Raw genomic sequence first — 24513 nt, 5'->3', positions numbered from 1 at the left:
TTGAAAGCCAAAATTATTAAGAGCTAAATCAAATCACAATACACTCCAAGATGGAGGGCCAAAGACGACATATAGGGAAAAGGCAACCCTAAAATAAAGGAGGAGAAGAAAAGGGAAAAGGCATAGGTATGAGGGCATGGGAATAACTGGTTTGAGTATATATGGAATTATGGATGCACATACACACTCATCATGTTGATTTTGTACGTTGCATGGCAACTTGGCAAATAGTATTTGGTCCTACCATGTGATGTGCTAACACTATTTCTAAAATCTTGCAAGACACACCCCTAAAATTAAAAGAGCATTCAGACCATAAGGATCTTCAAAATTTGTATATTAAATGTTTGAATTTTTAGCATGACATAGCATTATTAGTGGCTATTTTGTGGTACAAATATATGTGGGTTCTACTTCTGATTTGTGTCGGTCAAAATAGATTTATATTTGATAGGAAATATTTCCCGAATATACATACCTATACGTATTGTATACCTTCTCGGTACCTAAATTGAATAATTGTTCTCGACCTTGACCGACTCCAAATAATTCGACCTGACCTAAATGCGAGGGCCGAGCAATTGATTAGTCAGCGCGTGAGCCTTCAACCCAGGTAATGATCTACCACGACCCACTAAGGTCGAGATGACCAATCTGATCAGGTCCACGAAAAAAAAAACCCAGATCTCTGACCTTAACTCGACTGCGCAACTTACTAGCCAATCAGGAATATCGCAACACGGGGTGTCACTGCATCGCCACCAGGCTAGACGACTACATGTGCAACTCGCAACTCGCAACTCACAATTCTCTCAAAAGTGTTACGTTGTTGTATATACATGTGTTTGAACTCTCAACCACATGCTTAAACAACTTAAGTCAATATAATGTTTTTTTTTTTGTTATTATTTTTCAGTACGGAGTAATTGTATTATATGCTCCACTAATTTGAAGCCAAACTTGTCATTAAATCTGAATTTAAATATCGCCTACAAGAACATCTTTACTATCTTATAATATTACTAAAATAAAACGACTAATAAAGTGTTTGGAGACAATTAAAGTCCTACCCAAATCACAAGGTAAGTAATGTAACTTCACATTAGCCATATTTAGTTTGTGACAAAGTAAACAATAAAGTCAATAAATTAACCTCTCTGGATTGACTTTTGTTGTTTAACAACCCTTGTTTATTAAATGACCCAATTAAGAGGTTAGGCAGCTTCATAAATTAATTTGCAAGTAGTTATTACGGTTTGATAATATATTGTACTCTTTTTTTTTTCTTCTTCTTCTTTTTAAAGTACGAAGGATTATTATAAAAGTTCTTTTTTTTTTTTTTTAATAATAACGTATAACATAATGTGGTAAGTGGTAAGTTAATATCACAAGTAAGACTTTTTATTTTTCTTGTATACTTTTTCTTTTTCATCCAAACAAGATAATAAAACAAAAAACCTTCCTCGTATTCTTTTTCTTGTCATCATTTTCACCCATGCACCCATCCGAGCATAATACTCCGTACAAACTAACCTATAATTTAGGGGCCTCAGCAAGGAGAAGATACACTAAACAACAACACAGACTAATGTTCAATGTAGGGAGAAAAAAACAAGAACAGCAACAAATCAAATATTTAAATGATTTGGTTAAGCTCTGTAGCTAGCTAGGAAGAAACAAAAGTATACAATGTTGTTGCTGGTAAAAAGCTCGATCTGTAAATATGTGAGGCTGTGGGAGGGACTTGAGTCACTTAAGTATGAGATTGAAAGATCGAACTACTCATTTACATATATCAATGCTTTTAGAAGTGTTAACGGTTACTGATTAAGGTTGACCAAGACTTAACTGGATTAGTCTCATTCTACTAGATACTTGTAGTTAGGACAAAGTACGTCATTTAAAAAGTTGTGTTTTGAATTCATGGGCATACACCAGAATCCTTAAAAAAGTTGTCATTAATAATTAGGATTGATCGAGATTTGACTGGATTAATCTCATTGTGCGGGAAATTTGTAGCTAGGACAACTAATGTGAGGTGTATATACTATATACCCAACTTTTTCTTGACACAAACCCTCTTTAATCTTTAGACAGCTAGCAGTTTGGTCCATGCTAAATCCCACAACAACTAACAAAGCTCTCAAGCTAAGATTCCACCAAAACTTTAATTATGACTTCAAAGCTTAACCGTTAATTATTACTGTAGTAATTAATTAATTGATGACAATAAACAATGGCTTCTCCCATGCTACCTACCATTTGCCCCCCAAGATGGTCTAGCTTTTAAGTGCTCCATGGCACTCTCACTTGGCCAAGTCTATTCCAATATTAATAAATTAATAATGTCATCATTTAACTAACATAATTAATTAATAAATAATATACTGAGCATTATATTAGTTTTATTAGTTGGTTAATTAAGTATGCAATTTAACATAAAAAGTATTCAAACTAAAAATATATGCTTTAGTTTTACTAGTTGGTTAATTAATTAATTAATAATTTATTGAGTATTTTTATTATTTATTTACACGTTTAAGATGTACATTTGCTAGTTTAAAGAATTAATATAGAAAATAAAAAAATAATAATGGTTCTTGAATTTATGATAATAACTTTCATCTTCAAATTATTACAGAATATTCAGTTAATCCATAAAATGAATATTGATTAATTACAATATATACCTTTAGTTAATTATTGTATAAATTTTGTGTTGTTATATTAAAAACTCTAAAGTAATAATCAACACATCATTATGCCCTGTGTGTGTGAGAGATAGTAACTAGTACTATTAGTACTAGTGTCAATTGACATTAAAAATTTTTGTACTAATAATAGTAACGAGTACTATTAGTACTAGTGTCAATTGACATTTAAAATTTTTGTACTAATAATTTCAGCCTCCAACCCTAATTTTTCTGACTCTGTCTCTAAATCTATATGATCTAATTAACAATAACAATTGTGGAGGAAATCTCAAAAAATATATATTATCATAGGGGGTTGTTATAATGTTATATCAACACTTAAAAATTCTATTAATTATGAGTTATGGAAAATATGAAAATATTCTCACCCCACCATGTGTTAACAATTCCAGTCTTTTTCAAAGTTCACAAGCAATCTTTGTCAAGTAGCCTTTTGTATATCTAATAAAACCATCATTATGGATGCCCTACAAAATTTGTTATTTATTTATTTATTATATTAATTTTTAGTTTTATAAAAGTTGTATGCTCCTAACAGACCATCATTAGTACAACAACATTATCTACCCCCACAACGCTGCTGGTAATTAGTTTATTTTAAGTGCATTCCCTAATTAGATATATTTGTAAACGTGTCATTTAAGTATTGGAGCGTGGAACTTAGGCAGGAAAATAATTATGGTTATTTTTCTTAGGGGCTAAACATACCTTACTTAACTCATGATTACAATCATCATCATCATGAGAAAGATAGAACCCTAGGATTCATGATTACAATCATCATCATCATGAGAAAGATAGAACCCTAGGATTATAATTGGTTTGTTTTTGCTATTTAATTGATGCTTTTAAGTTCTGGCTTTATCACACTACTTGTTGAAACACAAAGGGTCAATATCGCCTCCACTAAGCCTCGATCTCGTGACCTTACACATGAGAGAGCCACTACATGTTATCTGAGCACAATGTGTTTGACTTGCATATTAAATTTATATGATAATATCAAACTAAATAGTATAAAAAGTTCAACTAAATAAAAAGTTGAATTAAATAAAACTTGTCCAATCAAATATATGAAATGGAATCCAAAGGGTACATTTTTTATTACTTAAAAAGAAAGAAAGAAAAAAAAAAAACAGGTTCATAATTACCGCCGAACTTATAGCTAGGGTCGGACAGGGTTGAAAATCGCAAATTATATGGTGGACCATGGACCACAATGCATTGTGGACTGTGGTTATGGCTGATACTGCAATTGTGTTGAACGGATACTGCAGTTGTGTTGAAAAGATACTGCAGTTGTGTTAAAAGGAAACTGCAGTTACGCGGAACAGAGGTCGTTCATCCGTTCAACATAACTGCAGTATCCATTCAAGACAACTACAGTATCTTTTCAATACAACTGCAGTATCAGTTTAATACAACTGCATTTACAGACGGATGAAATAGCCTCTGTTTCGCGCAACTGCAGTTCCCTTTCAACACAACTGCAGTTTCCTTTCAACACAACTGCAGTATCCGTTCAACACAACTTAAGTATCAGCCATGACGTATGGTCCACGGTATAACGACCGGTTGAAAATAAGGCTTACACTGGCAACAAAAATAAAATTGTTTAGCTTTGACTTATAAAGTTTTAATTAGACTTGTTATCCTTTTCTAGTGCGCCTTTAACGACCGACTTCATCATTTGATTACAAAGAAAAAAAAACATCCTTTTTTTTTTTTTGAATACAAAAAAACATCCTTAACATACCAATTAAATTATCCAAATTAACCTATAACAAATATAGAAACAAATGCTATTTTTTTCTATTTTATATTTATCTCTATGTTTACTCTTTACATGGATAAAACTAGTTTACATTTACGGGATGTTGATGAATTGATCGTCCAATCATGAGTAAACACAAATATTTTACTTAATACTTGAATGTAAATAAATTCAATCAAAGAGTGTTATATCATAAGCGAATATTATGATGACAGTATAATATCACTTATACATATATTCACTTTTAACACTTTAGGTGTTAGGGTTAGCCAATTATGTGCTATTTAATTTGTTTTTATTTGATTAACTTGTATTGGTGTAATTAATTGACGACTAGGCACTATATATATAATTAAATAATATAATGTTTTGGTATTAAAAGAGTGTTTTTACACTATTTACTTGGATCAACTAAATTGAAAGTTTTAATATAACATATAAAGATATTTTTTTTTAAAATAATCTTCAACCACATATGGTAGATGTGAGTCCCTTTGGAGACAACCTCAACTAAATTGGTCACGTAATTAGCTTAGTAACTACTATGTTCTATGATCTAATTTTGGGTTGAGCCAATTAATTATAAATAACTTAGTTCATATTATTTCTTTGTAGTATTTTATCGGTTAGGATAACAAAATGAGTCTCACTCAGATCGCACATTCAAATAACAATTACAAATTGTATTTTAAATCAAAGAGGCCAGGTGGTTTCCCTATATCAAACTTTAGGGCCCATTTAGTAACCAAGGGATTTTATTTTATTTTTTCTGAAAAACTGTAGAATTGGAGAACATAAAACAAACTTTATTAAACAGAGTTTTTCATTTTGAAAACGAAAAACATTTTCCAATATTCTATAAAAATTGAGATTTTTTCTTGTTTTCTAAATGGAAAACATATTTTATTATTTATTTGGCTATATATAAACTACAACTACATTCTCACCATTGTATACTTACAAATTTATCCATTCATTATTATTATCTTTTACTTATCACCATATTTTATATTTTATACTCGCATTTACTTACATAAACATAACTTATTTTCTTATGTTTAAATATGAGGTCTAAAAATCCCTCGAAATTAAATGTGCATAAATTTTAAAACATTAGTCTAAAAAATAAATTTTGAAAAATGAGTGTTAATACATAAATTTCTAAATAGAAAATAAAGAATTGAAACTGGAAAAAGTTAGAAAATAAGGGGGAAAAAAAAGAGTAATGCTAGATACCTTCATATTTTCCCTTCAATCCATCTCTCATGATACATCATTAGTTAATTGGTTACTATTTTTTAAAAATTAGTAGTGATTTGTCAATTAATGACACCCAATAATTGAAAGTCGCATCAGAGAGAAAATCTATGAAAAAAATTTAAGAGGGACATTTTTCCAAAAAAAAAAGAAAAAAAGAAAGAGAGAGCTAAAGTAAACGTAGGATTTAAGTGTAATTGAGATTTAAAAAAATATATATATTAGTGACTCTATGAGAATAATTTGAATTGATATTTAATGAAGTATTTGTATAATGCATTTTTGCCATGCACGCGCCATTTCACGTGCAGTGATTGTGTAAGAGCAACACTATCAGTGGATATTTTAATGGTTTATGTCACTAAATGACCATGTTGGCATGAGAGAGAAGAGGTGAGAGAGGGGTAGAAAGTCATCTACAACAAAAGGTTCATCGTAAAGTAAATGCGCATATTTTTTTTTAAACATGGGCTGCTGTGCGCGAAACGCGCACAGTAACCGTTCAGTGCACGTGCCCATTGAGCGCGTCAGACACATTAATTTATTATTATTATTTTTTAATATCAAATTTGTTTTTATTTTATCATTCTCATTTTCTCTTTCCTAGTTACAATTACGAAAATTGCTCAAAAATCTAAAATAACCCCATGAATAATGATACTCAAGTCATTGAAACAACGTTAAGGCGTTAGGTCACCAAAGCTGGAAAGTGAATCCACGTTGACGGAATGGCGCTAAGTGGCAGTACCGTAAATTACTCCATTCGGAAGGGGGTTAACAAGACCGCGAATCTAACCGCAAAACACGGCCCGCCAAAAAAACATAAAAAACCCAGGTATCATCATCGTACGCGCACTTCCGGAACGCGCCAACGATCCCCTCATCCCTCGGATAATTGCGCTTCGCGGCGTCGAGATGCGGTGGGCCCCCTTGGGACAGCGCGTGGGGAATTGCTTTTGCACTATTCAACCGTGACCTTTTAACAGATTCAAAATGATGAGCAAAGAAAAACATTCTCAGCCCGGAGGGAACGGAGCATTCGAGTGACACTATTGCCACTCCAAATTTTGCTATTGCCACTCCCACACGCACTTTGTCAGATGATAAAATTGACACTTCACCAAAGTAGCGATGACACACATTTAACCAATTGCCTCAAAGTTCAGATTGGATCAACCAAATCTCAACAAATATCAAAAAAAAAAAAAAAGTCAAATAAGCCACTAAACTTATTATTTTTATGTAATTGGATCATTTAAAGGTATCGCTTGAAAAACAAGTTAATGTAGTTAGATTTTAACTACCATAACTGACTCTTAAATCAAGAGGTCATACATATATACTAATGATCTTATGGCCTAGTGACACGAATGACCCTCCCAAATAGGAGACCATGAGTTCGAATTATTTTTCTATTTTTAGTAATGAACATAGTACCGTCAGTACATTTTTTAAAGTTGTGTTATTAATATTTTCATATAAATATAAGATCAAATATTTTTGTTGAATGAGAAACGTGCCAAAAAAGGTTATAATATGTGACAATAGGTGTGATATATTACAATGAAATAAATTTGGAAGAGTTGAGTAGAAAAGTGGAGAGTTTAGTTAAGAAGATGGTGTGATGGAGACGTACGAATGACTTTTACGTGTGTTTAATGTTAATAACGATTTTCAGTACATGCAATGTACACAAGGTTAAACTGTCTTTGGCCCATCATTTATTATATTTATTTTTTTTATAGGCACAAACTTAATTAAATATATTATAGTATAATTACAAAATTTTGAAGTAAAATAACATAATATCTCTCTGGTGTGTAAAATTTATATACGGAATATTCACAATTTACATATTGAATATTCACAATTTTATTAAAAGTAAATTCTGAATATTTGATATGTAAATTATGAACATTTAATATCTAAATTGTGTATTTTAGATCAGAGTCCATGATATAACAATTGATAATTTTAACGATAAAGAATCATAAATCTAGTTAGATTGTCACCTGTTCAAACTAAGTCAATAAACAACTCTTAGGGCTAACAATTTATTAGACCAACTTGGTTTGTCTGTTGAGATCCATTAACCAATTTATATTGCTCATAGTTGATAGGAATCGAACTTGTTACTACTAAGTCAATAGTCTGATCAATTTAGTTGGGATTTTTAAAAGTAAATTTTTTTTTTTTTTTTAGAATATAAATGTGAGTTATTAATCCGTATAAGTTTTGGTTATCTAACTGGAGACCATGGCTGTTGCAGAATGGTTTGTTGGTTGCTACAGAGCAAAGACTGTTTTAGAGGCAGTTTTGGAGTGTGCGTAGTTATTGTCTAGGTAGACCACAGCGCAGTCTTCAAAGCAGAGAGAGAGAGAGAGAGAGAGAGAGAGAGAGAGAGGTGGGGGAAAATACAATAGTCTGGTAAACTGGTCAGGCCACAGAGAAGCCTTTTCCTTTTCTTACTTTGCTTTTAGAAAAGCAGACATTCATGTCTCTGATTCTTCTTCTCACCCTACCCAAACTTGCTTACTCATCTCTCTATCTCTCTCTCTCTCTCTAGGTTGGGGTTTTGAAGAGGAAGAAGCAGAAGATCATTACAGTTTATGATGAATATGTGCTGCTGATATTTCCTCCTGCATTTCCCTTCTACTCTGTAAGTTCCATTCATATACTTGCATATTCTTCTGGGTATCCAACACTTTCATTTCCAAGGATTATTTGCTAATTTCTTTCATTAAATTTTTTTTGGTGTATATGGGTTTCCACCAATTTCATTTTCTTGTTAATTTCTTGAAAGAAAGAAAGAAAAAAAAAATCTTGCATATATAATTCTTTTGGGTTGTTTTCTTAAATTCTAGGGTAATTTCATGTAATTTGGTTTGTTTACTTGCTAAAAAATCTCATCTTTCCTCATTTATGTCTTGTCCTAAGTATCATAACTATGTGTTTCACAAGGAAAGTATATTGTCCTATGGCCTAAACTTTTGACATTGTATGTATGCATATTTCAGATGGGTAAAGATCACAACATTTATTTTATTTTACTTGTAATTAATATTGGATTTTCTGAGGAAATAAGGAAATGCATGTTTGGTCTAATAGTATTCAGGATCTCCATTTATAGTAGTGCAAACAAATTTCCCAAAAACAACCACTCATCACCATCAGCAAGAAAAAGAGAGATTGACATTTGGTTTTCATCTGGCTTCATTAAAACAGAAATCAAATACACTAAAATGTTATCTTTTCCCATTCCTAGGTGAAAATCAAATTTCAGAAGATTATTTCTTTAAAAAGAAACAAAAAGATATTATACCTCTTTCTTATCTTTTATGTATGCATTGATTTGGTTTCTCTGATCTGATTGGCTATATGTTCCTTTTTATTCTTAAAAAAGTTTTTCTTTGTGAGAAGAGTGTATTCACAAAGTTTTGGTAGAGCTTGGCTTCAGGTAGGTGGCTTGTTAATGTTCACTAAGAACTCATGTCTTCAATAGTCAGAGAGTAGAAACTAGAAAGCTCTTCTAGGAACCAATTTACAGTTCACCATCATAGTATCTTTTCTAATTATTATGTCTCTTCTTAAAAAAGTAGTTGGGTGCTTTTGATGATGAGATTGCAATCCTTCATAGTTCATATGCAGCTTTACATTTCTCTGGTATCTTATAGCGGAAGGCTTTGTTTCCCGTTACTGTCTAGCTCCTATGATTTGTTGACTTTCACCATCAATATGTTTTTTTTTCTCTAGTGAATGCACCCACCACACACTCGTAATATTACTGGATATTCGGTTTTTCTTTTAGCCACGCCATTAGGCCATCTTGATTCATCTGTTACATATTTTCATTTTGATGAACAGAACATAACTGGGAAGATGACAAAGGTAAGTCCAGAATTTGTAGGGGGCGAGGTGCAGATGTACACATTTAAATCGGTGTCAGCAGATGTGAGCTTTGCTTCTAATCAGTTCCCCAAATATAAGTTGGGGCCTGATTTTCAAATTCTAGAGGAGGCGTCATTGGAAAACAAAGGCCCATCCCTAAAGGAGGTTGTCGAGGAAGAAACTACTAGGCTAACAGAGCAACACAAGCGTCTCTCTGTTCGTGACCTGGCTAGCAAATTTGACAAGAATTTGTCATCTGCTGCTAAATTGGCTAATGAGGTTCCAAACTGCCTACCACTTTCAGTTCATAATACTTATTGCATCTACTCCCAACTAGCTTCTTAAGAATAAAATTGTTGAGCCCGCACGGGCCTAGGCCACTGGTTCAGTAGTATTTGGGGGAAGAGACGAAGGTTCAAAACTTGATAGTGGTAATGTGGGGATTATGCCCAAAGTGGGCATATCCCCTATGCACACTGGAATTTGGTCCTGTCAGCTGAGACACTAAGTTACCATGATTTACATTCTTATGTTCTCTTGCCCATGATGAGAGAGCATAACATTGGTTCCGTTGCCGGGAATTGAACCCAGGTCTCCTGGGTGAAAGCCAGATATCCTAACCACTGGACGACAACGGATTTGTGTTTTGGTTTTTTCTTTTCCTAGATTTATTCTTAGTTTTGATGATAAAATATCAGCAAATAAGCTCTAAAAAAAGTTGTAAATGGATTTCAGGCTAAACTAAGAGATGCACCTTCTTTAGAGGGGCACGTACTTTTGAAGAAACTAAGAGATGCACTGGAAACTCTGAAAGGAAGATTGGCAGGTCGGAATAAAGAAGATGTCGAGATAGCTATTTCTATGGTTAGTAACTTTCTGTTACTTCCCAGAGATGAGTGGTGCCTATATATTAAAGGATTTGCTGGAAATTCACTAATATTTTTGTTATTCATTAATTCAGATATAAATGCTTTTCTAAAATATGTTAAAAAGTATAATTTTATTATTTTTTGGTTCAGGTGGAAGCCTTGGCTGTAAGGTTAACTCAAAAAGAAGGAGATCTGATACAAGAGAAGTTCGAAGTGAACAAACTTGTGAGCATTCTAAAGCAGGTGTGTAATCTTCTGTACCATTAACCTTAACAATAAAATTGTCAAAAGTATATATTCTTGGGGTTTACATTTATACATTTTGATTATGGTAGAATGTTGGAATGAAAAAAAAATTGAAGCTTTGAAGAAGTTAAATCTGTTCAAACATACAATTTATATGCTATAAGAAAAGGAAAACAAATGAGAATAGTATTTCAACATTCTATTTTCTACAGGCTTCAGAAGATGCTAAAAAGTTGGTTAATCAAGAAAGATCGTTTGCTTGTGCTGAAATCGAGAGTGCTAGGGCAGTTGTGCAAAGAATCGGTGAAGCACTCGAAGAACAAGAGACAAATTCTCAAGTTTCGGGGAAACAGGTACTTTACAGTTCTAATTTCTTCTTGGCTTACTCTCTCAGTAGTTGCGAAGCATGAATACATAATATTTATCAACGCATGACGGTTTTACAGTGCTTGAACTCTTGGTGCATGCTCCTTTTTTCTCCTGGATATTTCTTTCACTTTGGTCGGGCAATATTTATAGTTCATTTCTTTCCTCGGGGAGATTTTAGAGTTATTTTAAGATGTTCGGACACAATATAGTATTTATCTTCTGAACTCTTCCTCTCGGCACTATGAAGGCTGAAATGTCTTTTTTCTGTAGCAGGAAGTCGAGGAACTAATGGAGGAGATTCAAGAAGCTAGAAGAATTAGGCTCTTGCATCAGCCCAGCAAGGTATTTCTTCAAAACAGATAAGTTTTACAGCAAATTATGAAAAATAGACTTTGTCGATAAAAACTATCTGCTGATCACGAGAGAACACTATTTTTGTAGGTGATGGACATGGAACACGAAGTCAGAGCACTGAGAATTCAAATTAATGAGAAGTCTGTGGTTTCGGTGAAGCTTCAAAATGAGGTCTGCTTCTGTCCTTGTTTCTCATCCTGGCCAGGTTATATCGAGTCTGCACATGCATAATCTCACAGATATGCATAAAAAAAAACTATTTTGTCATTCGATGAATTTTCAGTGTCTAAAAGGATGGCGTTCCTATTGTTTGCAGTTAGCAATGAGCAAGAGAACGGAGCAAAACAAGTCTCAATTGTATCAAATAATTGGCTCGGAAAGCGTGGGCTCAATTCTACGAATCCAGCCATGCTCAGACGAAGCTGTTGATCTTTCAAAATGTTCGATTCAGTGGTATCGTTTATCATCTGAATGCAGCAGAAGGGAACCTATTTTAGGTACCAGTCCCGTCTTCTTTGTAGATAAAGATCATGCCAAGGAACCTTCACTTTTATTCTATGCTTTTTACAAAATTTAAGTGCGTTTCACCTTTTGCTCTTTTTGTCAGTCGTGTAGCTTCAAATTGGAAGAAAAATATCGGAAAGTGCTCAAAGTTTATTTTGCTTTAAATGTTGCATATCCTTCGTTGATTGAATTGTAATGTGATGTCCAGGTGCAGATAAATCTGTTTATGCTCCCGAACCTATTGATGTTGGACGAGTTCTTGAAGCTGATATCGTCTCAAATGGCCTAAAGGCCTCAGTCACGACTATTGGCCAAGTAGATCAAGGTTAGTGATAAATGAATTTATTCACTTACTTCTTTCCTAATTCGCTGTAAACTTCATTCATTTCGTTGTTGACTGCTAAGATGCTAATGAAATTAAGAATGCAACTTTAACTAATTTATTTGACAGCTGCTGGACTTGGGAATTTTGTCGAGACACTTCTTCGGAAATCAAATACTGAATTCAGTGTAAGTGACACGGGCTCTTATTAGCATTGTTACTTCATCAAATCAATAACTGCGTTTTCCTTGTAACATTGGTTTAGAAATGAATCAAAGACACTTGTTTACGGTTCTGTTTGGCAAACCTAGCTTAAAGCTGTAAAGCTAGTAACCGAAGCCGAATGTTGAAAGCTTATAAACTAGCCGATTAGAATTAAAAGTGTTTGGTAGAATTAGCTATTAAGAAACTTGAAAATTAACATAAACATCAGTATATAATAAAACCTGTGAAATTCTTCCTATCTTACAAAACAAGATTGCTAATACCGACTTGGACTAATTCTTGTTGATTCTCAGGTGGTTATTGCCCAGATGAACGGAAGGAACTATTCATCGCGCTCTGTTCATTCATTTCATGTTGGGAAAATGAGGATGAAGCTTAACAAGGGATGGATTACGAAAGCTAGAGATTCTTATTCCGGGTCTATGCAGGTACTAATTAAACAAAGGTGGTTTACTTTTAACCGAATGTGGAATAGCAGTGATGATAATCTAATCCTAAATAACTTTCCTGACCAAACATAAACAAGTGTTCTAATGTAAGACATGATTGCCATGCTACTAGTCGTTAGCGTGAGCTATGGTCTTCACTTCCTACCGACAACTAGCTTTCCTCGAGTGGACGGGGGAAGGAGGTAAACCAGTCTAGGTTGCCCCTGACCACCTCAAACCAATAAGGCCAATAGGCCGCTCCCGTTAGAACCTTGTGGTTATCAAGTCAACAATCTGACTAACTTGCACATCTCAATTTCCAATTTCCATCCAAACACCGGGTACCAATCTTGAAACACAATAATTCCTCTTATGCCCTTGTTTCTCAACCTCAGCTGTGCGGGTTCAGAGGGGGAGGAAACTCGGCAGCAAAGTCATTGTTCTGGCAACCGCGAAAAGGGCAGTCCTTCGTACTGGTCTTTGACTCAGAGCGAGAAAGAAACGGAGCTCTAGTCCTGGCCAGGAAACACGCTCTCGAATGCAACGTAAGTTTCACATCTTTTTGCTCATTCATCTTTGCCTTATTATTATCTGCATCAAACACTAAAGGCTTCAGCTTTTTTGTAATGGCAGGTGAATCTTGCTGGCCCGGACGACGATGCTTTGCTGTGAATCTAACTGGTGTCTCTCATTTTATTACACTTTATTTTTTTTTTTATTTGGGGTTTTAAGGGAATTTGATTGTGTGTGGTGATGAAAGATGGCTTGCTGTTTTGTTATTACTACTAATGAGTTACATCCATGAGGCATTTGTTTTATTGTTTGCCCAATCAAGGGTTGTAACCACTTTTACTAATCAATGGTTCATTTTTCTCAAGTGTTACAGTTTTTTTTTGGTTGGTGTATATACTCTCATCTAAACTTCCATCATATATGCCCATTTCTTTTGACTTTTGAGGGAACATTAATCATTTTTATTTGTTCATGTTTCACTTCACTGTATAACCATGGTTCCTACTTGTATTGTATTATGGGCTAAATGGCTCATGTAAGTATGACAGACAACTCTCCAGGTAATGCTATGCTCATCACGTTTGAACTAAATATTTATCATACTTGAACGAATTTGTTGTAAACTGGTAATGTGACAAACATTTCATTTTAAAAAACACAATCAAGATACAAATTTAATGTTTGCTGGAAAAATAGCATAAAATGACATATAAAGTGGTTATTTTGCGGTACACATATATGTGGGGTTCACTTATAATTTAGGTCTGGTCAAAGTGAATTCGGGTTCTTAGTGTTCAACACGTATAATGGGTGAATGTGGAAAATCTTTGAAGTAATTTTTATTTCACATTGGTTTGGAGGGTGAGTTTGTAACACTATATATATAGAATAATCTTTTAATCTTTTAAAGACATGTCGAATTGTATACCATAAACTCGAGCAAGGTCCAAATCAAATAAAAAAAATCAAAATAATAGGGGGACTATCAAGACTTGAAAAAAAAAAAAAAAAAAAACATTTCAAGTAAAATAATACGGAGTAATGAATAAAGAATTACTTGTCTTTGAGGTTTAAACATTAAACCCTGCGGCGGAGGCAGCGGACCGGAAAAATCAAATTCTTCAATAAGTCATCAATTTGAGATGCCTTCTTCCAAGAAGAAACACTCGAAATCCGCCTCAAGGCTCTCGCAATCCGACCCAAATGCTTCTCCTTCTCCATCACCCTCCGTGCCTTCATCCCCATACACTCCTTCGCCGTTTTCCAACTCAAACCGGGGCCCAGAACTCGCTGAAGATGACCTCCGGTGCTACCTTGAAGAAGCTTCTAGAAAGTTCCCGTCTTTCATATCCGCGGCTGCTTTCATTGGCCGCGTCTCTGAAGAGGCTGCCACTGCTGAGGGAGTGGGTTCTTCCGGATGTAAAATTTGGCTCTCCGAAGCTTCCATGGTCTCTTCTTCAATTTCTCCCGGCTCTCTCGTTTCGGTAAATAAGCCACATTCTTGATTACTTAAAAATTGAAACTTTAATTAGCTTTTTAAGTTGATATCAACTAAATTAATTTCACTGCTATTGTGGGTTTTTTATTTGTTGGGTTAACATGCAAAGCTGAACTATTAATTTTTATTTTTATTTTTATTTTTAAAATTTTGCCCTTTTTGCTTTTTAATATGCTGCTATCAATGTGACAAACAGGTGTCCCTTGCTTCTTCGGATAGCCTCAGTAATTTCCCTCTAAGCGCTTTACCAGATGAGTGCACAAGGCACCTTGGATTTGGGTTTACAGAGCAATTGGGTGATGAAGCAGGAAACTATTTTGTTCTTGCAACTGTATTCCCCTCTTGTAAGGTTTGAAAATAAATCACATGTTCATAACTTTCTTTTTATGGCCAAGTATTCCTGCTGATTTAATATTTGACTAATAAATATGTGCATATGGAGCTTCTAAATTGAGAGCAAAGGGAATGCTTCCCTTTAGGTTTCCTCGTTATAATAGAGTCAAGCTATTGTCCTTACCTTAAAAGGAAATGGTGGATCCCATGGAGATGCTTATATTTGTTTAAAACAAGCTTAGTTTTGATTTCCTGATTACTTTGATATGTCTTTGCCAGTGCTGATGAAATTCCATGAAATTGTGGTTTTGGACTAATAGGAAAGTTAGGAGTATTTCTGAAAACTTACTGAGGCTTATTAAAGACTTAATTGTATATATTAACAGGATCTGGGGAGTGCAGAAGTACAAGAGAGTTTGTTTAGTACTTAAGCTAGCTTGAGATATCATTAATTGACCTAAATTAAAGGCTTCGCAAGCTAATGCTAAAGAATCATAATTCCTTCAGTGAACTCTTTGTCATACAATGTTGAAGTATATCTCATGCAAATATATTCATTCTTTGCTGAGTTCTCTGAGACTGTATGGCTGCAAATCGTTGGCTCTTTGGAAATGGTCAATCTTCTTCTTCATCAATTTCTGTTTATCTGTCTTCTTTTCAGTAGAATTAGTGAAACAAGCCTCTTGGCTCCCGTCTTCAAATATTTAACTTATGACATCTGTCCCATTATTGATTTTATAGGAAAATATATAAAGAAATGTAACTTTGCATTATTCGAGAGGAGGAAGAATTTGCATGTAACTTGACATTGTTCTGTCTGTAGGTTTTAAAGTCTGCAGTGCGACTTTCTTCAAACCTTTCATGGACAATGGGCTGTCCTGTTTCTGGACGGACTATTTTTGTTCATCCTGTAATTGATCAACCACTGCGGGTTATTTTAAATGGAAATGAGAATTTACCGAACCCTAAAGCTAGTTGCTTTTCGTTGTGCAACTGCGAGGAATTATACTTAAAACCTATATCTTCAAAGGAAAATTTTATGGTGAAGAGTACTGTATCCTCTCAAATAGCATCTACCACTGGAAAGGTAATAGGTCGAGCTGAGAATGGAAAGATTTCATCCCCAACAACTCCGTCACACTCCCATACAAGACTTAGCTCACCTGGACCTTATGAGTCAAATGCATCAAGTTATCAAGAATCAGTCTCAAATTCATTTGATCTGAATGGTATATCTAGCAACATAACTTACATGATGGAAGTTTTGGAGGATGAGAATTCAAAAAAACTTATGCAAACTTGTGTTGGTTTTTCACTACATTCTCGTAGCTTACTTTGTGGAAACCTTGTGACCATCCCAGTACTTTCTAGGCTTTGCACATTTCTGGTCACAGGAGCCAAAAAATTCTCCACAAAAGGCAATCAATGTTTGAAGGACAAAAGCAATCAGAAACCTTTTCCACATGCCACAGATTTGGAGGACCATGCAAATGTTGCTTTCTTGATTGATCATGAAACTAAAGTTTGTATACAATTCCCACAAAATATTCAAGATGGTGCTCCAACAAGAGGAGCTGCATTGTTGACCGAACTTGAGTGTGCAGGTGGCAAAACTAATATAGCATCTGATGTTTCAAAGTTGGGTGGCCTTACAAAGGAATCTGCAGAGTTAAAAGACATAATAATATCATCAGCAGTGAAAGGTGTAGTGGCTAGGTATGCTTGCTGTCACATTAATAATTACTCCCTCTGTCCTAGTTTATATGTCCCATTTACTATTCATCGGTCGAACCAATTCTTCTTTTTCTCTTATTTTCTTATAAATTTGAGTTCTTGTGTCAATAGAATGTAGTTTCTAAATTTATAAATTTCATACAAGAATACTAAATTAAATATTACAAAAGATTTAAATTATCAATAACTTAAGCCAAGCCTTGTTAATTGAATCAGAGATATAAAGTGGGATGGACCGATGGAGGGTATACATAACGGTGCATGTAAAGGAAAATACATCTATAAGTATGTTTTTAGTGTTTGTGTAGTGTTATTTGCTTCGAAGATTCTTTCCAGACTTTGTTCTGGTCAACTGCTGAATCCTGTCATTTTCTACTCTGAGTGTTGTTGCAGCAAACTGACTGTAACAAATGTTTGCCAACTAATTTCATTCGGTTGAACTTTGTCCTCAGGGCTTACTTTTCCTTCATCTGTGACTTTCTGGTCTACTACTACTAGTCTACTACTAGTAATTGTTATTAATTAGGGAGTATATGTAGAATTGTGGTCAGGTTAAAATTTGAGGAAGGCAATGCATACCTCACTCCAGAGCATTATTCACATTATAAATGCTATAGAAGCAGAAATACTTTGTAGTCCTTATTTTGTAAGCTAATAGCGAGGTGTTTATACTGATTGTTCTTGTGACTGTTTCAGCATGGGTTTACGACCTACAAAAGGAGTACTTCTTCATGGACCACCTGGAACAGGAAAGACTTCTTTGGCTCGATTTTGTGCTCACTGTACAGGTGTGAACTTTTTCTCTGTGAATGGGCCTGAAATCATAAGTCAATATTATGGAGAAAGTGAACGAGCATTGCATGAAATCTTTGATTCAGCTGCCCAGGCTACACCTGCTGTGGTTAGACAATTTCCAAAATATTCTAAATCCCATGTGGCATTTAGGATATCTATTTTTCAATTACCACTATGAATGGGACCAATTGGATACAATCACTGTAGCTGATAAAATGACATCTACAGGTGTTCATTGATGAGGTGGATGCCATAGCACCTGTGCGGAAAGATGGTGGTGATGAGCTTTCTCAAAGAATGGTAGCAACGTTGTTGAACTTGATGGATGGAATAAGCAGAACCGATGGGCTGCTTGTTATTGCAGCAACCAACAGGCCTGACAGTGTTGAGCCTGCACTTAGACGGCCTGGAAGATTTGACAGAGAAATTGAAATAGGTGATTTGAATTTTGAAATATGACTTTATCTGTTGCTTTTTATTCATCTTATTAAATATTATACTGTGCCACTTGATTTGAATTTGCCATTTACAATGCTCCTGTACTTGACTGCTCTGCTTGATAGCAATTTCACTATGAACATAAGTGCTAAGTAATGTGTATCACCCATCTCGAAAAGTTTTTCTATAGGTGTACCATCTCCAAGACAACGTTACGAAATACTGCTGGTGCTTCTCAGTGAGATGGAACATTCACTTGTGGACTTGGATATTCAACATCTTGCTACAGCTACACATGGTTTTGTGGGTGCTGATCTAGCAGCTCTCTGTAATGAAGCAGCCTTGTCTTCTCTCAGGAGGCATGTAAACTTAAAAATGTCATATGGTGATACAAATAGCAAATCATCAACTCCTCTACAGAATGGTTGCTCTGATGTTTCCCTTTGCTTCGAAGAAAGTAAACTTCCATCTGTCAACAGTGCTGTGGAGGGCTCATCATTAGTTACAGAAACATGCATTTCATCAGATATTGTGAATGGAGTGAATGTAAATGGGACATGCACTACAGAAAATGGTATTTTGACAGTGACAAGTGATGATTTTGAAAGTGCTAGATTTAAAGTAAGACCAAGTGCCATGAGAGAGGTATGTATCTGTCCATTTTGGGGATTTAAAAGTTTTGGATAATGTAGAAACAGAAATTTTGTAATGCATAGATGAACAATGGTATATAACTAGATTCTTTGGAATAAAAATATCAAATAGGGACGCTTGTATGATTTATTAATTAAGAACAATGATGCACTGCAATTATCAAGAGATGTGTCCTCAGATTTCATACTGCTGAACTTTTTTTTTTTTTCTGTTTCTTGACTGCTATATTGCGATTTATGGTGATGATTTTTGTTATTCCTGGTTCTGCAGTCTGAATTGATATCTGACATTGTCACTGTTGCTACTAGGTAATGCTCGAGGTTCCAAAGGTTAACTGGGAGGATGTTGGTGGGCAAAGAGAGATTAAGATGCAATTAATGGAAGCTGTTTTGTGGCCCCAAAAGCATCAAGAAGCATTTAAACGGATCGGAACCCGCCCCCCAACTGGGGTTTTGATGTTTGGTCCTCCGGGATGTAGCAAAACACTTTTGGCACGTGCTGTTGCTTCTGAGGCTGGGCTAAATTTTCTTGCTGTGAAGGGCCCCGAACTTTTCAGCAAATGGGTAGGTGAATCAGAAAAGGCCGTTAGAGCTCTGTTTGCAAAAGCGAGGGCAAATGCCCCCTCTATTATATTTTTTGATGAAATAGATGGCCTTGCTGTTGTCCGTGGGAAAGAGAGTGATGGAGTCTCTGTTTCAGACCGGGTGATGAGTCAACTTCTGGTTGAATTGGACGGTAAGCAAATCTGAAAGCTATTCCTTGAAGAACATATATATATTAATATATGTATTGTCTCTGGATAAACTTTGATGGGAAATTATCCTATCTTAGCATCGGTCCACACTTGAATGTATGCTTTTTGAAATAGGTTTGCACCAAAGAGTGAATGTTACTGTTATTGCTGCTACAAATCGGCCAGACAAGATCGACCCTGCCCTCTTAAGACCAGGTGCAACCTCTTCTCCTTCCATATACTATTAGGAGCTATATCTTCTTTTGGAACTGAACATAACTAATAATATATCAACATGCTAGGTCGTTTTGATCGGCTTCTATACGTGGGCCCACCAGATGAGAATGATCGTGAAGATATATTCCGTATTCATTTGCGCAAGATTCCGTGTCATTCTGACGTATGCATTAAAGAACTTGCCCTTCTCACCAAAGGATGTACGGGTGCTGATATATCCCTAATCTGCCGTGAAGCAGCTATTGCAGCTATCGAAGTATGCTGGGTATCTCATTGTTGTGTCAATACAGATAGATAAACGTGTCTGGAGAAGCTTACAATGCTCTTTTTTTTTTTGGGTGATGTCAGGAGAATCTTGGAGCCTCGGAAATAACAATGGAGCACTTGAAGGCTGGCATTCTAAGAGTACAGCCCGCCGATGTTCTGTCGTACAAGGCGTTATCAACTAAGTTTCAGAGACTTGTTCACTCATCTACTAAAGGAGCCGATTTGACGTCCCCATCGTGCTTAAATAGATCAAGCGAGACACATTTCTGGTAAACTCTTATCCCTAGTTAATATCATCACCTTTTTTGTTGGTTTTCTTTCTCGGGAAATTGCATCTTTGAGTTCTTTGAGGTGGCATAATTTCATAGGCTTAATGGATTTATGTTAAACGTATACACACAGTCCACTCTTAAGTAAAAGACAGCGATCTTGTTTCTATATTTTCCTCGTCAAAACTATAAAATTGAAAAGTGAATATACAAACAACTAAAACATTAGTCATGGTCCGGTGTCCATATCTATATTCTAGGTTTCCTTTTCCAGAAAATCAGCATCATATGCCACTTGGTATTGATAGGGATGTTTGATATTGTTTATCAAAAACTTAAAACGAACAAAAAAAAAAGTTTGAGATATTTTATCTGGATGTAAGTGCTCAAAATCAAACATTATACTATTCTAAATATTACAAAATTGCTCAAAGTGAAGCATCTTGGTTTAGGACCCTATTTCAAGAACTAGTATAGGTATCTCTTGTATGTCAACTGCATTATTTTCCGTTTTCTAAAATCAGTTTGACCTGATCACTGAACAACTCTATGAACAACTCTATTGCGCTGTCTGTTTCAAACAAATAACAGGGCTCTATTAAGATCGACAGCTATGTTTCTTTATCGGCTTCCTTCCTCAATTTTGCGGTCAATGTCCTCTTTGAGCAGCTAGACACTACGGTTTCTTCCACAACGGGGAAATTTATTTGATGCCCTCGGAGAAGATCTAAGACAACTCGGGGAGACTGAAGAACTCATGTTTCTTGCCTTCAATCCCCCACTGATAGATAAGATAATTCGGGCATTATTAATACTCAAGATTTTTTGCCAGATATCAACAGTGATACTGCTGAGATGATCTCCAGGTCTTGTCTGGTTGATATTGTAAATTAGTGTGTGGTGATATATGGCAGAGGTTTTGATATGTTTTATGTTTGGAGACCAAAACTACATAAAATTTTTAGCTGGAATGGATTGTGTTTGTGTGTAATCATATGCAGCCATGAATGGTTCTTTTTTTCTCTCTCACTTACAAACACAAAGAGACAAGACAATAGGGAAGTGCAGATCTATTCTACCAAGAAAAAAGGAATAAAAAAACGTTTTGTTTGGTGTTTTCATGAGTCATGACAGAAGATGATCAGAAATGTGACAGATATGCATAATGGGAATTGTTTACCTCATATATTTGGAATCTAATAGAAGAAAGGCATCCATTCAAGTACAGTCAAACATCCATGTGATTGGCTTCTTTCTTAAACTAGTCTTCTTCATCACGTTGTTAGATATTAGTGGACAGATCCCTTGTTCGCACCAGCATTTGACTGTTTATTGAGTCATCGAATTATCATGATTTATATCTTTTTAAATATTCTGTCGGAGTGGAATGGGGTCCTTGAGGCTTTTAAGAGAAATATATTAGTTGTGAGAGTTAAGGTTTTTTGTTTTTTAATAAATAAGATACCTTGTCATTTTCATGGGATATAGTCCAAACACGTGTCCTGAAAATGGCATCGCCAGCCCTTGAAAGAAAAAAAGGAAAAAGGAATCACGTAGGAATCTTGAAATGAAAGTCAATTGTGTGGGATAAAAATATGGTGAAGAGGGAAGGGTATTGCCGTTTTGATGATTGCAGTTTTACAACCAAACGCCCACTAACCACTATGCTCATCGAGCGACCAAAAATATTCCCTTGTCTTCTCTTCTCTTCAATCAATAATAACAAAACACTATCCACCCACACTGTTAATTAATTAATTATTGACTACACTTTAGGAAAAATAAGGATTCGTTTCTTTAAGTAATGTTTAAGGTTGGAGTTGGTTGGGTTAATTTCACTAAAAATTCATTCATTATTGAATTTTCTTTTTCACATTTGATCTTCAGCTCTGATCTAAATCAACCAGATTCAGTTTTCTATTGCTGACGCATTAAAACTTTCATTACTTAGTCTGAAATAGTCAAAACAAGGCTTCACATGTAGTGAGGGAAATTGGGGGTTTCAACTTTCAATAAGGTGTGGAATATGATTCTAGCTCAAATTAATTTTATGAATAGAGTAAAAAATAACGAAAACATTTTAACAATAATTTTATTTTTAATTAAAATTTAACAAAAATACTACTCAGACTCCAAAAACCTACTCTCAACTTTTAGTCTTACTAAGTATTCAAATTTTATTCCACATATTAAGGAGTAGAAAATGAGAGTACATGTAAAATTACTCAAAATTTAATATGATTATTGGCTACTAAAACATTTATAACTTAACTATTAAAAAAGGTATACATTAATTATTTGATTGATTAAAATAATTATATATTATATTACTCCCCATGACTTATCTTCACACCGGCCTCATGGAACCAAACAACACTTTTGATAACTCATTTGATTCCCACTTCAACTCAAAAGGAAATCCCACAAAGTGACTTAACTTTGCATTTTGTCTTTCTTTGCATCTCATTTTAATCATATTTGATCTCTTCTGCCATTCTTAACAACTAAGCTTTTATAATTCCAAGTCAAATAAATCTTAAACACATCTATATTATTTAAAGTCCAAATTAAAAATAGATAATCAACTTTCATAGCTGTTATAAAAACATGTCAACAAGATTCCACTATATAATCTTTCAAATAATTACTAGTAAACTTATGATTGGAGGTGCTCAATCCGCCATGTTCATAGGGAATCTATCTGATCTTGTGCAAAATTGATGGAAACAAAGTTTAGTAACTATCAGTTGGGTCTCTGTATGGGTTGATAATTCACCAATATGTTAGGCAACATATCAAGGCAATTGTTATAATGGATTAGACAACTCTGGTCAAAAAGTTATGTGTCTACATTGTTTTCAATTAATAAATTATATGTCTATAAATAAATTGAAGACACATAATATGTTAACGGCATATTATATGTCTGTAGTTAACATATTATATGACTATGTCTTCAATTTCTTTGCATGCATATAGTATGTTAATTGTAGGCACATTTTATCTTAGTTATAAATACATAATCTGAATGTAATTTTAGACCAAAGTTTACAATGCAATGTGGACTTTAGTCCATGGTATAACTTGCCATAACAATGTATGACGAGAATTTCTAATCATTATATCATGGATCATGATTCACCTTATAAGATTGGTCACTGACCTAAGGTACATTTTAATACACTAAATGTTTATTTTTTGAAAATATATTATTTGAGTAATGAGCCTTTATTATATTAAAAATGAATATTTATTCGTGGTTGATATTGTGATATTCATAGAGAATCATCTATCTTGTGCATAAGTAGTGGAAACAAAGTTTAGGAACTATCGGTTAGGTCTCCACATGGCTTGATAATGTCCTTGTATTATGTTGCTATATGGAAGTCTGCTCACATGTCCTCTTCCAAATTCCTTCTGCTCATCTCATTTAAGAATGGATGATATTAAATTTTAAGGAAGAACCAACTAAGTTAACTAAACATTTATTCCGTAATAATATATTTTGCGTGTGTGTGTGTATATATATATATAGGGATGCACTCAGGTAAGAACGAATGCTCAAGAAAAAACTGAGAATCAATTACAATGGTGCACTCAGGTGAGAACGAATGCTCAGGAAAAAACTGAGAATCAATTACAACCATTCATGTGGTCAAATGAAATTTCACATTGGTGCAACTAATGATCATGTACTTTACATGGGAATCAAACCTGAATTCCCTTGAAATTCTTTCTTACAAAGAGAGCTCACTTGCCACTTGAGCTACCCCATTGGGTTAACCAACACCAAAAAATCATTAACTCATCATTGCACATATTTAACGTTTACAATTTCATGAAAACCTTTCGTATGGTATGAATAAAAGCACCAACGGCATTACTCATATTCACTCTTAATTTTTCTACCATTATTTTGTCATTTACACAGAAGATGATTGTAATTCAGACTTACATACATATTAAGTCAATATTTGACAATATAATTAAAGCATGTGTTCTGTTACAACTAAAAGGCTAAACTTTTATCGGGTGGCACAAAGATTGTAATTCAAGTCTTTTTGCATGGGGTTGATTCTGATACCAAATCAA

The 24513-nt window shown here is 34.5% G+C and overlaps 2 protein-coding genes and 1 non-coding gene across 6 annotated transcripts; 2 read left to right on the top strand and 1 right to left on the bottom strand.

Annotated features, from left to right (window-relative positions):
- Positions 1 to 8119: 8119 nt before the first annotated feature.
- LOC116028793 (stomatal closure-related actin-binding protein 2) lies at positions 8120 to 13875 on the top strand. 3 transcript variants are annotated; one of them, XM_031270613.1, is made up of 14 exons: positions 8120 to 8180; positions 8312 to 8404; positions 9610 to 9912; positions 10369 to 10497; positions 10653 to 10745; positions 10961 to 11101; positions 11388 to 11459; positions 11559 to 11642; positions 11788 to 11968; positions 12184 to 12300; positions 12427 to 12485; positions 12816 to 12950; positions 13346 to 13495; positions 13584 to 13875. In XM_031270613.1, exons 3-14 carry the CDS (start codon positions 9625 to 9627, stop codon positions 13620 to 13622), a joined length of 1488 nt encoding a protein of 495 aa, XP_031126473.1. In that variant the 5' UTR covers positions 8120 to 8180; positions 8312 to 8404; positions 9610 to 9624; the 3' UTR covers positions 13623 to 13875. The 3 variants fall into 3 exon arrangements, with proteins under 3 accessions (XP_031126473.1, XP_031126476.1, XP_031126474.1); XM_031270614.1 differs by having other exon boundaries at positions 8154 to 8172; XM_031270616.1 differs by having other exon boundaries at positions 8123 to 8404; positions 11391 to 11459.
- TRNAE-UUC lies at positions 10200 to 10271 on the bottom strand. The gene has a single exon. It is a non-coding gene; the product is annotated as a tRNA-Glu (tRNA).
- Positions 13876 to 14545: 670 nt separating the features above from the next.
- LOC116028792 (calmodulin-interacting protein 111) lies at positions 14546 to 21450 on the top strand. Of its 2 annotated transcripts, none has more exons than XM_031270611.1 (11): positions 14546 to 14947; positions 15158 to 15310; positions 16118 to 17010; positions 17725 to 17929; positions 18052 to 18259; positions 18452 to 18906; positions 19224 to 19650; positions 19784 to 19864; positions 19951 to 20141; positions 20234 to 20421; positions 21013 to 21450. In XM_031270611.1, exons 1-11 carry the CDS (start codon positions 14606 to 14608, stop codon positions 21092 to 21094), a joined length of 3225 nt encoding a protein of 1074 aa, XP_031126471.1. In that variant the 5' UTR covers positions 14546 to 14605; the 3' UTR covers positions 21095 to 21450. The 2 variants fall into 2 exon arrangements, with proteins under 2 accessions (XP_031126471.1, XP_031126472.1); XM_031270612.1 differs by having other exon boundaries at positions 14815 to 14947; positions 15158 to 15305.
- Positions 21451 to 24513: the final 3063 nt, after the last annotated feature.

Source organism: Ipomoea triloba, chromosome 9 (genome assembly GCF_003576645.1).
Source record: "Ipomoea triloba cultivar NCNSP0323 chromosome 9, ASM357664v1".
NCBI classification, from domain to species: domain Eukaryota; kingdom Viridiplantae; phylum Streptophyta; class Magnoliopsida; order Solanales; family Convolvulaceae; genus Ipomoea; species Ipomoea triloba.
This window is presented reverse-complemented; position numbering and strand designations above follow the sequence as displayed.